Source organism: Botryllus schlosseri, chromosome 14, assembly GCF_051294905.1.
Source record: "Botryllus schlosseri isolate E-star chromosome 14, Bs_hap1, whole genome shotgun sequence".
Lineage (NCBI taxonomy): Eukaryota > Metazoa > Chordata > Ascidiacea > Stolidobranchia > Styelidae > Botryllus > Botryllus schlosseri.
In genome coordinates, this window is record NC_137249.1 from 9,414,747 (window position 1) to 9,430,321 (window position 15,575).

The 15,575-nt window shown below is 41.3% G+C and overlaps 1 protein-coding gene across 2 annotated transcripts; it reads left to right on the top strand.

Annotated features, from left to right (window-relative positions):
* The first annotated feature begins 693 nt into the window (after positions 1-693).
* On the top strand, positions 694-15,320 carry LOC145455567 (uncharacterized). 2 transcript variants are annotated; one of them, XM_080333553.1, is made up of 18 exons: positions 694-2,081; positions 2,656-2,802; positions 4,064-4,215; positions 5,825-5,949; positions 6,517-6,610; positions 6,672-6,804; positions 8,420-8,482; positions 8,546-8,719; positions 9,149-9,278; positions 9,785-9,897; positions 10,118-10,299; positions 10,427-10,627; positions 11,818-12,018; positions 12,300-12,411; positions 13,617-13,816; positions 14,058-14,261; positions 14,474-14,599; positions 15,042-15,320. In XM_080333553.1, the coding sequence occupies exons 2-18, from the start codon at positions 2,781-2,783 to the stop codon at positions 15,207-15,209; spliced, it is 2,400 nt and encodes a 799-aa protein (XP_080189679.1). In that variant the 5' UTR covers positions 694-2,081; positions 2,656-2,780; the 3' UTR covers positions 15,210-15,320. The 2 variants fall into 2 exon arrangements, with proteins under 2 accessions (XP_080189679.1, XP_080189678.1); XM_080333552.1 differs by lacking the exon at positions 694-2,081 and having other exon boundaries at positions 2,116-2,802.
* The last annotated feature ends 255 nt before the right edge of the window (positions 15,321-15,575 follow it).

Sequence of the window (15,575 nt, forward strand, 5' to 3'; positions counted from 1 at the left end):
CAGTGTATCTTTTCAGTTCAGTTTATTGCAGGGTTGTAATGACTCGAGTCAAGATTTTCTGATGACTCGAGTCATTTTCTCAAAATACGGAAATGACTCGACTCGAGCCAATCTGTGTATTGACTCGACTTGGACTCGAGTCATTGCGCATGACTCGAACCAAGTCATATGACTCGAGACTCAGATGGCCAAGACCGACATTGCATTGAAATTTCGAAGAATAGTAAAGTAACCACCTTATTGGGATTAGGCCTACGTCCATTGGTACTGGTCAGAGATATCTAGATATCCCTGGTACTGGTACTTGAAAATGCGACCAGAAACTGCTAAAAGTGAGAAAATTACTATATCATAAATGCTAACCATTCGATATCACGAATCAGAGTGGGTTTAACAAGACTTTAACTGCAAATTGAGCAGTCAACACAATGACTTGGACTTGAACTCGAGTCATAATACCATGACTCGGACTCGACCCTCTTCTCGATGACTTGGACTCGGACTTGACTCGGTGGTGAATTGAAAATGACTCGAGTCAAAACTATAAAAGTGAGATTGACTTGTGACTCGGAGCCTTGTGACTTGCTGGTTACAACGCTGGTTTATTGTTAGTATTTTTCCTTTCAAAACACCACAAGATTGCGATACAATGAAAGCGGAAGAGGCAGCGAGACCTAACTCATTTTACCACAGGAACTAGCCGAGATTTGGTGTTATCGTAAGTGAGGTGAACATCCGCTTTAACCGCTCTTACTGGGGCAACTTGAGGGAAGCCCTATTGTTCCAGTGTGACGTAGGAATGTTGCGGTATGGTGACTCATTCTTCGGTCATCCGACGGCGTGTCATCGCTGATGAATGTCCGAAATGAATATGTGAAAAATCCCGGCGAACGGCAATGATGCTTGAGCTCGGGCGATGCGAAGGCAACAAAGGTCAAGTGTAATTGCATGTTCATCCTGTTCACTGAGTGTCGCGTGTGTAGGTCTACTCTACATATCAAATCAAAACGGGGAATCAAATGATAATCGTGCTGTTAAACTACACGAAGTTATAGCCTACGAAAATGAGCCCGTGAATGAAGAAGTGTAACCTGAATAGTGAATACATATTACGGGATGTTTTTCGTCTGCAATTATGCGATCGACCAACGGCTGCGGTTTGATGGATATCTGATAACAAATAGTGTCGATTTTCCCGATAACAGCGATTTTGCAATGAGTAAAAAGCCTCCGTAGATTGTACGCTCTGTCTGGAAGTGCTTGGTTTTCCGTTTAAATGAAGACAAATAGCGAAATACCATTCCCGAGTGCCGTCTCAGCTTTCTGGAACTCGATCTAAATATCCGATTTTATGGTCAGAAGTTGACACAATTGAATATCTTTAGCAGTTATCGGCGGACAGCATTTTGGTTTGAGATTAAGTTATTAGGAACGAAGTCATGGAAATTTGCTCCCGTCGCTTCGGATCATTTGATTCGGGTTTCGGATTTGCCTTGAGAAACAAAGAAGGAGAAATTCCCAATTCCAGGGGCCCGGTTCATGAGTCGCGTCGACTCCATTATTCTCGTTATTGATCAAGACTGAATTGACTAGACGCGGCGACCTAAGCTATTCAATTAAAACAGATATTTTAGGAGATAGAGGAAATCATGTCTTAGTGTAGACCTCCGGACATTTCAGGCCAATATTTTCGTATATTGAATGTTGATTCCTTGCCAAGATCAAAATGAAGCGCAGGCCTTTTTTACAAACGGCGCCGATATTATAAACCCATTAATAAGGGGCTTAGAGAATTTACGTTCATTTTCAGATTAGTTAACCTGGAGCATCGCTACTTAAAAATCGCTCTACTCTGCGCAACATAATCGACAGCGAAATATTCGATACGAGGCTTTACTACCGATGAGCCGATGACACATTGGAAGTTATTAGCGAGGTCAAAGGTTTTTTAGATTGCAAAAGGAATTTCAGACGCATTGTCGAAGCTTAGTCTGGTAATCAAGCACCAGCTAACAGGTTTCAAGTTGGTAATTGGCAGTCTGGCCTTTCGTATCGCGTCAGATCTAAAACCAACAAGGCAGGTTAGCAAAATTTGTGTCGACTTGATTTTGAGAGATCAAGTTTAAATGGGATCCTTGATTTACAAGTGAGCCGGGTGTAATTGTTGATTTAAATCTCGGAATGACGATAAATAAAGATGTGTACAAATCGTCTACTTCGCAGTAACTCTATGGCCAAGCTCAATAGCACGACGTGCCTTCTTCGGCTTTGTTTCTGTTGTGGGCAATACGCTTAATTGGTTTGATCATGCTATCATATATCTTAGATACGAGTATCGTCGGGATTTTAGATCGCAGAATATAGCAATATCGCCTTCGTTTTGTTCTGGCCTGACGCTCTGCTGACGTTATTTGCTAATTAGACAATCAGACGAATTTGACAAACGAGATGTATTGCCGTAAGCGTAAGTGAACCGCACCGCAATTAGCATGTGAATAAGCAACTCCTATTCGCGAAGTAAGAACTGGAGCGCATGCGTCTGGTTACCGTATTCACGTACAGATATTGGGCAGTCTTTAGTGTAGGCCTACAGTACATATAACATAATTTCATAGATGGGCTATTTAAGAAGATACTTCATATCTGTCATCGTAGCATTCGTGTGCGGCGAACGTGTGTCATGCTCCGACTCCAACAGTAAAGAACGCGTGAAGCGCCGATTCGCAGCACTAACACAGCCGGCCGGGACATCTTCAGGTCCTACGAGGCCTAATCTCGTAATGTCCTGTGACATTAACGAAGGTATATTAGATGATTTTTTGTGGGTTCTCCACATACATAATTGAATTATTTTGTTAACAGCATGACATGATCTTATTTGAAGCAGTATAAACTCAAACAATACATTTCTACTTTATGCTGGTATCGCATGAACCTGTCAGCAATGCCATTTCTTTATATGTAACATAACAGCCAATGTAAACGATTGTCAGTAAGTTTCATTTACAATCTGAACGATATGCATTCCCAAGTCCGAGTAAGTTTACAATATTAAAATACTTGTTAAAAAGCAATATCAGCCTCATATTCACGGTAGACGCTGCGAATTTCATCAATCGTGTAACATTGACGGACCACCGTGAAGCTTCGTAATGGTAAAGCTTACATATTTATTTTCAAAACCTGCTGATGGACTTCACTTCGTTTCCAGACATTCATAGAAACTACCACACGCATTTTGGAATGTGTGACTCACGGATTATAAACAAATGTACTATGAAAGCCCCTCATACAATCTATGCGCCAATACATCAATAAATCACAATGAAATGTGGCGTTTTACAACAAGCGGAAAAGGGGATGTCGAATTTGCTATTGTATACTGTTGCAATTCGTGTGATATTTCAAGTGCAAACTATTTACGTTTTTTTTCGAGTTCAAATGTCGGTAGACAGTGTCCGGAATTCGATCTTTGAACAGTTGTTCAGATGTTCACCCTGTGCCCCGTAAACACCATGTCTGAACTGAGATTCCAACATTTTTATCCTGTGAACACACCGTGTAATTCACCGCATAAACGCCACCCAATTTCGTACTTTCCATAGACTGGTCGTTATTTACTTACTTTGACCGATTACTGCCGATGAATCATGGAACGTAACTCAATTTACAGCTTTTAGTAAACTCTAACGCGCAAGTCGATTCGCACTCGCCTCTTGTCAATAGAGAATTCCTGATCGATTTGACTTGTGGAATTATGAAATTGAACTTAAATAATGATTGGAAAATAATGGCGTAATCGGAAAAGAAAATAATCTAAACCGTAACCACTCGTGCGTGACGCGACGCCTACATCTGATGAATTACGCCACAAGCAGAGTGTCACTGAACTTGGTCAACTCCAATAGAAAGGTTACGCTCTACTCCATGTGAAACAGTGATTTGAAAGACGGGTCAACACTACTACCTATCCAACACATAAAAATTAACATACTTGATGGTACAGATGGACTCTGGTCTAGTCCCAGGTTACCAGAAATATGATTTGTCCATTTCAACTCAGATGGATACGAGCAAGAAGACGCCTTGGTGTTGAACCTGCGATTTGCCGAAAATTCGAATGATTTCGTGGAGTCGATCAAGCAGCAGCAGCAGGAAATCGCAGATCAAGTGAAGGAAATCAAAAAGCTATTCAAGCAGACGCGCAAAGAGCAAGTATTACAGCTATATTTAATCGAGCATACGGGCTCCGCGCGCTCTTTATGTCGCATGCACACTCACCTATAGGTGCAACGGTCTGACATTGGTGTCGGTAGCTTGTCGGTCATGGGGCGAAACTACAGACTCAAGTGTGATAATATCACCCTTTCGAATGTTTAATTTCTTTGTTATTCGCATATCATAACCATAATCAGCGGATCTACTTTTGTGTCTGTAATGTAGTTGCACTCGTGCCTAGTTCACATGTAGGGGAGATTTGGTACCGATGGATAAAAAATTGCAAAATGATCTCCGGGCCCCAAATGTCCAGCCAACAACAGCAGATCGTTTGCTGGCTCAACACTTCTATACAAGCTCTACCTACCGCGGATATACATACACGAATATCCGCCTTTCAAAGAGTATTTATGAAAGTTTAAAATGTGTTGCTCGAAAGTATCATCGGTGAAATAGCATGTTGTAGCGATAAAGTACCACGGGATGAAAAATTGCAAAATGATCTCCGGTCCCCAAATGTCCAGCCAATAACAGCAGATCGTTTGCTGGCTCAACACTTCTATACAAGCTCTACCTACCGCGGATATACATACACGGATATCCGCCTTTCAAAAAGTATTTATGAAAGTTTAAAATGTGTTGCTCGAAAGTATCATCGGTGAAATTGCATGTTGTAGCGATAAAGTACCACGGGTAATTATGACATAGAGTCCCCGGTATGTGGGCGTGTTTGTGTTGTTGAATGATTAGTTAGTCCAAGTGATCTGATTGATTTGGCCGTGTTATCACCGACCCCCATGCTATCAATGTTGTCATTGAATTAAAAAATGTCTACGCAATGATGGTATTGAATGAAAATAATATGTGTCGTCCTATAGCCTGATACAAGTTGGGGGGTAAAGTTGTTTATTCATTCCAGTAGTAACACATGAATTATATGAAAAAACACAATTCGCAACTTGAGTCACCTCGACAATATGAAAAATAAAGTTGGCACAATACCCGCCATTTACGATGGCGGGGTGAAGATTTCACTTCACAATAAAAATGATTGTTGGTTTGTTCGTGTTTGAGGTTAAAAATAAAAATGTATACCACCGAAACAGAAATCATCTGTCACAGACCCTGTAACTCGCGTAGCTCCAATTTATTTGCATGTGAGGAAATATTCTGCCGGCATGCAATTGTAAAACAAATTGATGGAGTGTGATCGTGGGATTGTCATATAGATTTTTTCAATTATTTTCGGTTCCAGTGTCTCATTGGTACCACATCTCCCCTATGTCTACATACCCAGTAAAAGCGGGGAATAAAATCATAAGAATGTTATTAAACCATACGATGTTACATATATCACCTTGATAAGGCGCAAATGCATGAATCAACAAGTAGAAGCTGACTATATATTGCAGAATGTGTTATTCAACATCGCCTCTAGTTTGCGATCCCTGAGCATGAGCAGATACGGCTTAGCGTAACACATGATATATTCATGACGTAGATTTGCAATGTCAATAATTACCATAATTCTTACAATTACGGCTTGCATCTATATGTGCGGCACACTCTCAAATGCGTCGCCCTAATTTGGTTCCCGCGTTTTCAGGCTAAGCTACTTCAAATTCAAAAAGGAATCCGAGATCAGAATGCTCAGATGACTGCCCTTTATAGCAACCTTTTAAGAAACAAGCCGGATTCGTTGACGGCGTCGCATGATATTGTGCAAGAGAGGTAAGGTGTTGGTGATCGTTGAGAATCCTTTTAATTAATGCAATTCTACAAAAATTCAGCGACTTAGGCGACTAATATCGGATTTATTACAAGGCCTCATGAGCTTGGGAACAAACATTTTCCATCCAGTCAAAATGACCATGCGGTCGGTATTTTAATCGATTTGTTGTTATAAAATGTACTATTAATGGTTACTCAGACGTAAATTACGTGACGTCGATTTGCTGTTAAATATCCCCGTATAAAAGCAAACGTTAGTGCAAGTATTCCACTGTACGATTTTGAATAGAAACCTACCAACTCTGTTATGGCGCGCGGACATGCTATGTGTACGTTCATGTCACAACTGAGATATATTTGTCTTTGAAACAGCCTTGGATTTGAAATGCACAGAATTAATCCTTATACATTCAGAAAACTAGAAGATATAAATGTAAAGTGCAGGTTTTATCCGGAAAATACTTGAATTCGATGCCGATGAGATAATAAGTTTACCAGATTCAAAATATCATACTTATGGATACTTACATACGCTCGAGTAAATGTCCATTTGTCCCCTAAATACAGCGGAGAGGCTGATGCAGTCCCGAGCCAGCGGATGCTACGAAGCTCACAAATTGCGGCATCGGTGTCGAACCGAGCTGCTAACAAGAGTATGGAGGTGAAAAGTAACTGATGTAGTCACCCTTATGTGGATCACATCTAATGTTCTTGTTACACAGAAAGATGGTGTAGTAATTCAATCGCGGTCATTCGCAGTACAGATCCCGAGCAATCGAAGTGGTAACAGTGATGTAGCTGAGAGAGCCGCTGAGAGACTTGTAAGTCACGTGATGGGCGCTGCAGCAGAACTAGGTAAATCATGTTATGTGTCATTTCATTATTCAAATACAATTCAAAGGCAAGACAGCCTAATATGATAACTACTTCTCCGTCTATCTATATTCTATACTTTACTCAACCTATCGAACACCCTATACATAGATACATTTCTGTTAGTAAAGTCCTTTATCATAATCTATGATTGTCTTGAAGGACTCATTCGGCAATTTTGATGTATTAGAAATTATTCCTAGCCGCCCTGAGCCTGACTACATATTCTCCATTGTTATTTGACACATGGTACAGATAAATGAAACCATATACAAATTTGTAGATGCAATAATTACAATTCTAGAAATGAAGAGACTCTTGGTGGTACGGAACTTCGGTATACATTCATATTGAAATTAACTCAAAAATGCTAGGTTTGTTTCAATATGAGCATATTAGTCATTTATGGAATTGTGCTTAGTCGCGCCGACTGACAGAGCTAATTGTTGAAAAACTACGAACTCAATAGGTTTGTCCTATAGGCAATTAGGCTTAATTAGGAAAATTCAAGTCCTAAACTGACAATGTGTAAGAGTCAAGGAGCCAGTAATCACGCCAAAGCACACGTAAGTAGTCGCAATTCGATCATCCCCGGAATCAGGTCATTTTCAAGGGCTCAGACCTCACGCGCGACAAACAACAGGATAGCGTCACGCTAACGCTACGCCGGAGGATCAAGAGCTGACACGTGACGCTCTGCCGATACTCCACAAGTCTGATAGCTAAAAGTCCACTGTTTGAAAGCAGTGGTATCTATGGAATTTTGGGTATTTCATTTCCTGGTTTGTGTGGCCAGTCGCGCTCGCTATCCAACAGCATCACGCTTTCAAATAAACGGGACACGAGTTGGCAGCTGCAGATTTTTTTGAAATCCCATACCGAATGGGCTTGCCAACCGAGTTTAATCTGCAACTGGAATCGGATTGCCGTGTAATCTCCGACCTGCATCACGGCATCAAACGCTAAACGCGGTGGAACTGGTAACTCGAGAACAGTTTTATGTGCCCGCCCATGTGAACACGACACTCTGTGGTTGGCGCTATGACGTCATTATTCTAAGTACAGACCACGTGGGAATCTTTCATAGAGCACAAATACGTTGCGGGTTATTTGATTCCTTTCAGCACCTGCTATTAGAAATTCGGTTTCTTTGCTTTAATCAAGACATACTATAGGCTATAATTTTTTTGCAATAGCCACCTGCGGTGCCTTTAAAAGCGCAATAAATAGACCCTAGTGCCGGTATGCTAGGTTTGTTGATAAGAAGTATTTATTTACCTATGATTGAAAAGCACCTATAGAAAGTTATAGGAAAATTCCATTCCTATCTTACTGAATTCGCTACGTAACGCAGAGAAACAGTACTCACAATATCACATAACTACCGCGCATGCACGGAGCTGGCAATCTAATGCCGAACATATCCGTATATAGGAAATTGCATTGAACTTTCTATTACCTCATGTGATATAGACCGAAATTGATTTTTCAGCGTGGAAGTGGCGCCAAAGATCTATTGTGCCGTCATCATGACATAGCTTCACGACCCAAAATGTTTGAGCAGCCAAATCGAGTCAATGCATTTATTTCATTACAGAACCAGAGAATTATCCAAAAGATTGTCAGAGGTGTGGAGACGATGAGTATTGCACCACTGATGGTACACGAATATCATCTGTTAAAAGTTTTGTCACTCCATATAACTCGTCAGCGCCTGTCGCAGAATCCACAACACGATGCCATCCATGTACGCTATGCGGCCCCGGTTATGAGATCACGGCACCGTGTTCACGAAGTAGCGACATTTTATGTGAGGACATAAACGAATGCGTTACCGGCACCTGTGGACTGCCGGAAGCCCAGTGCGTGAATACACCTGGTGGATATCTCTGCGTAGGTAATGTAACATCGTATGTAGGAACAAGATAAGATATCTTACCTTACTGTTAATTCCAAGGTCGATCATTTGTTTTTCAGAAGGTGAGGCAGTGGAGTAGTATAGTCCAAGTCAAACCACACATTTGTTTCATAATCACCCCACCAACTGCCGCCCTTATAGAATAGCATAGAGCTGCCGATTTGTCGTGCCGGTAAATCTTCATAAGATGTACGCGAATTGTTCTTCGCGTGGGATACAGCTGTATCCAAATGACGTACCGGCATGGCCTAGTGTAACTTAGTTTGAATGCCATATAAAAGACCACAAATCAGATATTGAAGCCGACCATTATATAAGGGAACTCGTCCACGTATTAGGAACACATATTTTACTTTCCCGCCAGATCAGCTGATATTTATAGAATGTGATTTTTTTATTTCACTTTAGGAGGTGACGCATCGTGTATCGACGATTACTACTTCAACAGAAGATCTTCTCAATGCGAACCATGCACTACCTGCCCATCTTTGGAGCATATTATTGTACCTTGTTCGAAATTCAGCGATTCTGTTTGCAGGTGAATTTACTTTCGGAAGCCCTTTTCGTCAAAGGAGCCATTTTTAACCTTATATTTTCAATTGTCAATGCCAATCCACTGTAACGTCACAATTAAAGATTCATGACATCATCGCTAAAAAGACATGTTTTAAACAAGGGCCCTTTTTTAAACATGTTTGTCTTAAATTTATTTTTGTTTTAAATACAACCCTAGCTACACACTTTTATCCGATCCGATCCCAGATAAACCTTCAATGATTCGATATATTCCATTACTAATAGATTTGCAATGCTACACGTTACTTTCGTGGCCCCGCTTACAGGTAACGGGCATTGACAGTGGACAAGCCTACACATGCGGTGTTGTCTGACACCATTATAAGCCTCGAACTCAAGTCTCAATTGAGACGACCAGAGCGTGAAATAAGCCTATGCCCAATTAGCAACATTTACGCCGATTGGGCGGGTTTCTTATATGGACACTAACCGACGATCGAGCGAACTACTCAATCAATCATGTTGCAGAACTGACGATGTTGAACAACTTTCCGATGTATGGACTGGTGCGCTCACAAAGCCAAATAAGTTTTTGAAGAAAATACGAGATCTCGGAGGCGGTTTTTCACTGCCCTTTTCAGGTGCTGATAATACGTAGCGGAAGCTATTTTACCTATTTATTAAACTACCTGACTATTGGTTGGCTTCCGTTATTTATGAAATTCCCTTACCTCACGAAGTGTATCCGCAAAGATATCAGTTGCATAGGTAGTGCACACTTAATCCATGCCTCTTGGTTTCTCCGTCATTGGCGGGTAGGCCTACCATTCAATGGCGTTCATGCCCGCTTTTTTGCTCCAGACATCACTTTGCATAATCAGACGGTTGTCGAAATCATAAAGAGCAAACGCCGGTCCAGGGATCGCACGGGCTCGTCCTCTTTGCGGAAAGAAAAAGAAAGCAAGATGAAACTTCTACAGCACGGAATCATTTGGATGGAATATAACATGGCGATAGTTCATTCTTGTCGCAGCTATATTCAGGTGTGGGTGTTTTTTTAGCGTGTAACTATAATTTATTATTGGATGATTGAGAGGATCCTATATTGAAACGTTTTGCGGGTCTATAGATCCCAGGTTAAGAACCAATGCCTTCAACACGCTGTTACAGGTTTCTTTAATGATATCAAACGAAGATGACCACGCGACAAATGATGGCGCCGTTTTAGGGCGCACGAGGTCGAGAATCGTTCATAGCGATTCATCTTACCGGTCTTTGGTCGCTACCAGATTGGAACACACAACCGGTGACCGCTACAAATTCGTGAGCATGTCGGCGGTGGCCGAGATTCACCCGAAGCAAAATATTAAAGTAAGTATAGGATAAGTGGTTCTATCTTTGGAATATTGAGAAGTGCTTCTTCATCTTAACCTGGGTTCACACGAACCGCAGGAGTTCGCTGAGCTGGCTCCAGGGCTTTACTGGAGGTCAAGACATACACCCAACTTTTTGACTTCGCGGACCCCTTTTGAACCGTCACGAAGTTCCGCGGACCCCCAAAGTTTTAGTTCAATTTTAGCTCCATTATCGCGCAACCGTCATCTGTTCTGTGCAAATATCAGTTGTAGGCTAGTGATAAACAGCAATAGAATAACAAATTAACCATTCATTAAAATGATATCATAGCCTACTATATATGTAGAAATTCGGAAGGCTTTTATGATTTCAAAGCCAATTCTGTAGCTAAATTTCCTGCCTACGTGGCCATGTCTTGATAATCCGCGCCGGATATTTGATATGAACCAATGCCGAACATTCATTTCCACAAAGATATAGGTGGTGGCGAACGTAATAATATCGCTCGACGCTTCCGACGATACCTTTGGCTATATGATCGCAACACAGGACATCAAAACTGAGAAACAGTTTTTAGTGTGAACAATGAACATATAACGTCCAGCATATAGTCATTTCTATCTAGCAGCTCTTCTTGAAGTTATTCTGGAATAGCGGTTACGCATATCACAAGAGAACATGGATTTTTGCAATACAATATTTCCCAAATCCCCAACAAAACATCCCTAAACAGCAATATGTTTGTATGAGTTGGCCATTGGCGATTTGTAAATTAAAATGAGTTTGAACAGTTTTCTTTTAGCAGTAGCAGTTATGAAGCGAAACTGTGTCGTGATTTCTCTAATTTAAGAATATAAGAATTCGGTCATCAACCGCCGGTTGAGAACCACTGGTGTAAGATGTGTAATGTCGTAGACTCTTGTGGCTATAGGCGGGAATATGTGGTTCGCCGAAGGCTTGCATAATAGCGTAACCAGTAATGGTTCGCCAAATTGAAATTAGTAATGGTTCTGATATAATAGAGCCATCACAGGCCTGATATAGGTGCATCAAATCCAAATCCACGGTCAACTCTGCTATCTAGCCTAATCGTATGGTAGATGAATGAACAGTATTCGATTGGAATGTCACTTTTAGCTATAGTAAGATACCGGAGAAAGGCACGCGCAGAAATGCGACTGCGAATTCACATCCGCATTTGACAGGTGGATTTCCGAAGCGCGCACAGCGACTGTGTGTCGAAGCCGAGCAAGGGTGACCGTTACGGCCTTCAAGCGATAGCCACAAATTCCAAATCAGGGCCGTTCAGTTTCTTATGGCTCTCGCACGACACCGGAGCCGTGGCTTTCCGGGCGACTCTCAAAAGCAGAAATGTATACTCGAATCTTCAAGCTGAGTTCAATCAAGTACGTTTTTCTTGAATTGTGTGCTTCTTTTATAATTCGTATCACCGGGTACTATCGCCCGCTAAATTATGTATATTGCTATCTGAAATATATTTGCTGATAGTGTTGCCTGGAAACGATAAGGTCGGGAATAATTGTGCTATGTGCTTCTCACGCGATGAATAGGTCGATAAGCGACGTCACGAATTGTATGGGATCGTTTTACTCCTTGAAGATTGGACTGAAACATTGATATAATTTTCTTAGTCATACATTCTTTAACCTATCTGTTGCATTCACAGGAATACGCGTCTGACCTACACGTTCTGCGAATGAGCACATCTGGAAGGTACTTTGAATTCAAAGAATCCGGAATTGTATTAGGAAGATATCACCAGGCTCTTTATAGTATAGGTGGGTATCATGTTAAGCTATATGGCTATATCTACTCCTATACCTCGGCCTGCATGCTTCCCAAGGGACACCGTCTGAAACGGATGATGTTGCTACCTTTTGTGAAGTACATTTGCGTGTCTGATTTAAACTTTTAGGTTTTGTACCGTCAGTTAGATCAGTGTTTATCAATTGGTGTAGGCTACCAGGTGTCAAAGAAATTCGCAATATTTTGATAATAAATAGTATTTATACTAAAATATAGTTATTCTCTATCATCAGCGTGATTATGCCAGCAGCATTAGCTTCATTTAGCGCTAAACAGAATATGCGTTTTTGTTCTTCACACATACAACAGTGGCGCTTTTGCCTTTTGTGCCCGCCACAATGACTTTGCAATGTCCAGTGTATTTGACTTTGTAATCTTTCGAACGACTTTCACACCGGCGCTCTTTCAAGATTAGTTCGTCTGTCTCGTTTTCATACGTCCATTAGGGCTGTTCAAAAATAACTTTCTTCCCGGATTCCAGCCATTCACTGATTAAATTGTCAAGTTACCCTAAAAAAAAACGCTGCACACCAAATTTGGTTCAATTCTATCAAGTATAAGCCTCCGTTGATCCAATTAAAATTTTTATTTAATTAAGAAAAATAAAAAAAAAAGTCAAATTTTTCTGTCAACTCCATGAAATTGTTGGGTTGTCTTCAAAGACGATGCGAAACAAAAGTGACTCAATTCCAACTGGTAGAATCGGAGTTATTTGAGTTTTTCGTCAATAATTCTCGGATTGGTTGATTGGTGGATAATCCGATAATTATCAACGAAAAACTCAAATAAATCCGCTCTACTATAGTTGGAATGGCTGGAATCCGGGAAAAAAGTTATTTTTGAACAGACCTAACGTCCTTATCTTCGTCTCTGCTGCCGACTTTTTGGGCCCGGCTTACCTTCACTCTGGCCTTTAGGTACACTGAATTCTTCTTGAAGTCAGCGATGTTGAGACGGTATTGACTAGTCAAATTTCGAATGCGACCATATACGCTCGCCTTTAATTATTTTCTTTGATGTTATTCTATTAGCGACGATGTTTGACTGGATAAGAGATTCACATTGTCTGGTGCTGATAAGGCCGAAAGACACTGGGCGATGCTGGATTGTGACGTTACATTGAGAACGTTGTGTCAAAAATTTATGAGTTCAATTTCGAATTCGTTCGCATTTCTAGGCGACTCTTGCGTGGAGCAAGGCTACTCAACATCGTGTGTCATGGAAAAACATGAGGGGGAAGAGGAGACAGAAGCGTTGTTCCGGTCGCATAAATCGGGGGTGACTTACACAGACACGTCGGTGTCATTGACTTTCATGACCGCGGTGGAGGCCGGGGACCGAATCGCTCTCAATATCGACACTCCGACCAGATGCCAAGTATGTTCTTAATGCTATATTGGGATTCGTGGTCAAAGTAGTAAGCGTACACTCAAGTAGAAGTAGAAGTAGTCTTAAGACACTTGAGTAAGTAGTGAAAGTGGGCAAAAGTACTTCAAAAGTAGACTTATTCCGTTAATGATCACCTCCGAACACACAAGAATTCGTGATGCGGTTGCAACACAGCATGACTTCGTACCTGATCGTTTCCCATCCGCCTACTTTTTTACTATACGTTCAGATTCGCTACATGACCGACCCGAACCTTGGCGTTGCGAATCTTCTCTGGATACCGAGGCATAGCGGCTCTTCGCTGACAGCGCGTTTGAACTATCGCGATGAGATCAACGGCAGTGTCCGTTCCAGAGTTCTTACATTCGTGGAAACGCAAAATATCGACCCGTCGAAACTGTCGCTGCGGTCGAAGGCGTACTTTGAGTTCAAGGTGAGATGTGATGTGCTCGTATGTCCAGATTGTCCACGGACCGACTCCGACCTCTAACACTTAAATCATATGGGGACTCCCTGGCAATACCGCATCTAATCTCAGGCAATTAATAATGATCTCATTTATGACTAGCACGGTCATTATAAATTCCTTCTGTATTTCACGTGGTTGACGTAATTAATGAACTCTCTATCGTACCTCGTTCACAGGAAGCAGGTCGCGTTCACATCCACTATTCTACAAGACTCGTGCATTCCTGTGATTACGTGAAATTAGCTTTACACTACACTGGTAACGCGGCGGGGTCTACGAACTCTTCAGAAATCGCTCAGCAGGTAGCTTGAGATCAGTAGTTTGTTCGTTTTGTACGATTTGGCGTGAACCTTTGTATGGGTCCATGGCGTGTGAGTAGCCAGAATATAAATTATAGCCCAAGTCCGGATAAATGGAAGGGCGTCGCGGATAGATTGTGCCGTATCGCCAAAGGTGAAGCCACAAAATCATACATTTGGAATAGGAAGCATCTGCGTCCAGGTACAACGAACGACTCGAAACACTATTCTACTATCTGGCTCCACATTACTTCTCTGATTTTGAAGTAAACTGGTAACTTGTGTTATGGCAAATATGCCTATGCGGATTACAATATCGGCTGGGGCGATGCACTCTATATTGCTATCTGCTACAGAGTATGTTGAAAATATAAGATTTGTTTTTAGCAGTTCGAAAAGTATGTTCTTCTTATTCGCTTCACACATCTCGTTGATACTATTTCAGATTCTTGGTGATACCGATGGACACTGGGACGGTATATCAATCGGAACTTCCTACACCGTGGAAAGGGGTTCCATGTGCCACGCCACACTGACATGCACGAGGGGTAGAGTGAGCAGAATGTCCTACGGGGAATGGAGCACCATGTCAATATTATGGATTCCACTATGAGTTTCTGGTCGCACTAGTTCTATTATTTTTATTGTAATTGCGTCATTTTCTATTTTCCAGTATTCCGCAAAATAGCCCAACATTGTTAAATATATTTTCTTCCTGTTTGTATATCGTCCAATATCGCTGATATTCTTTTGCACGATAAGAATAGGAATGTTAAACCGGGACTTCGGGACTTGAGCCAGAAAAATGACATTTTTTAGTCAACCAACGAAAAATCTCATAGAAAGCCGGGAATTCGGGATTTGAGTGAGTAGGAAAGATGACCCTGTTTTTAGTCGGGAAAAAATTACCATTTTTTCAGAATTTTTCTCCGATATTGTAAGTCTGAAAATTCTGAAAAGGTGTCCTCTTTTCAGATTT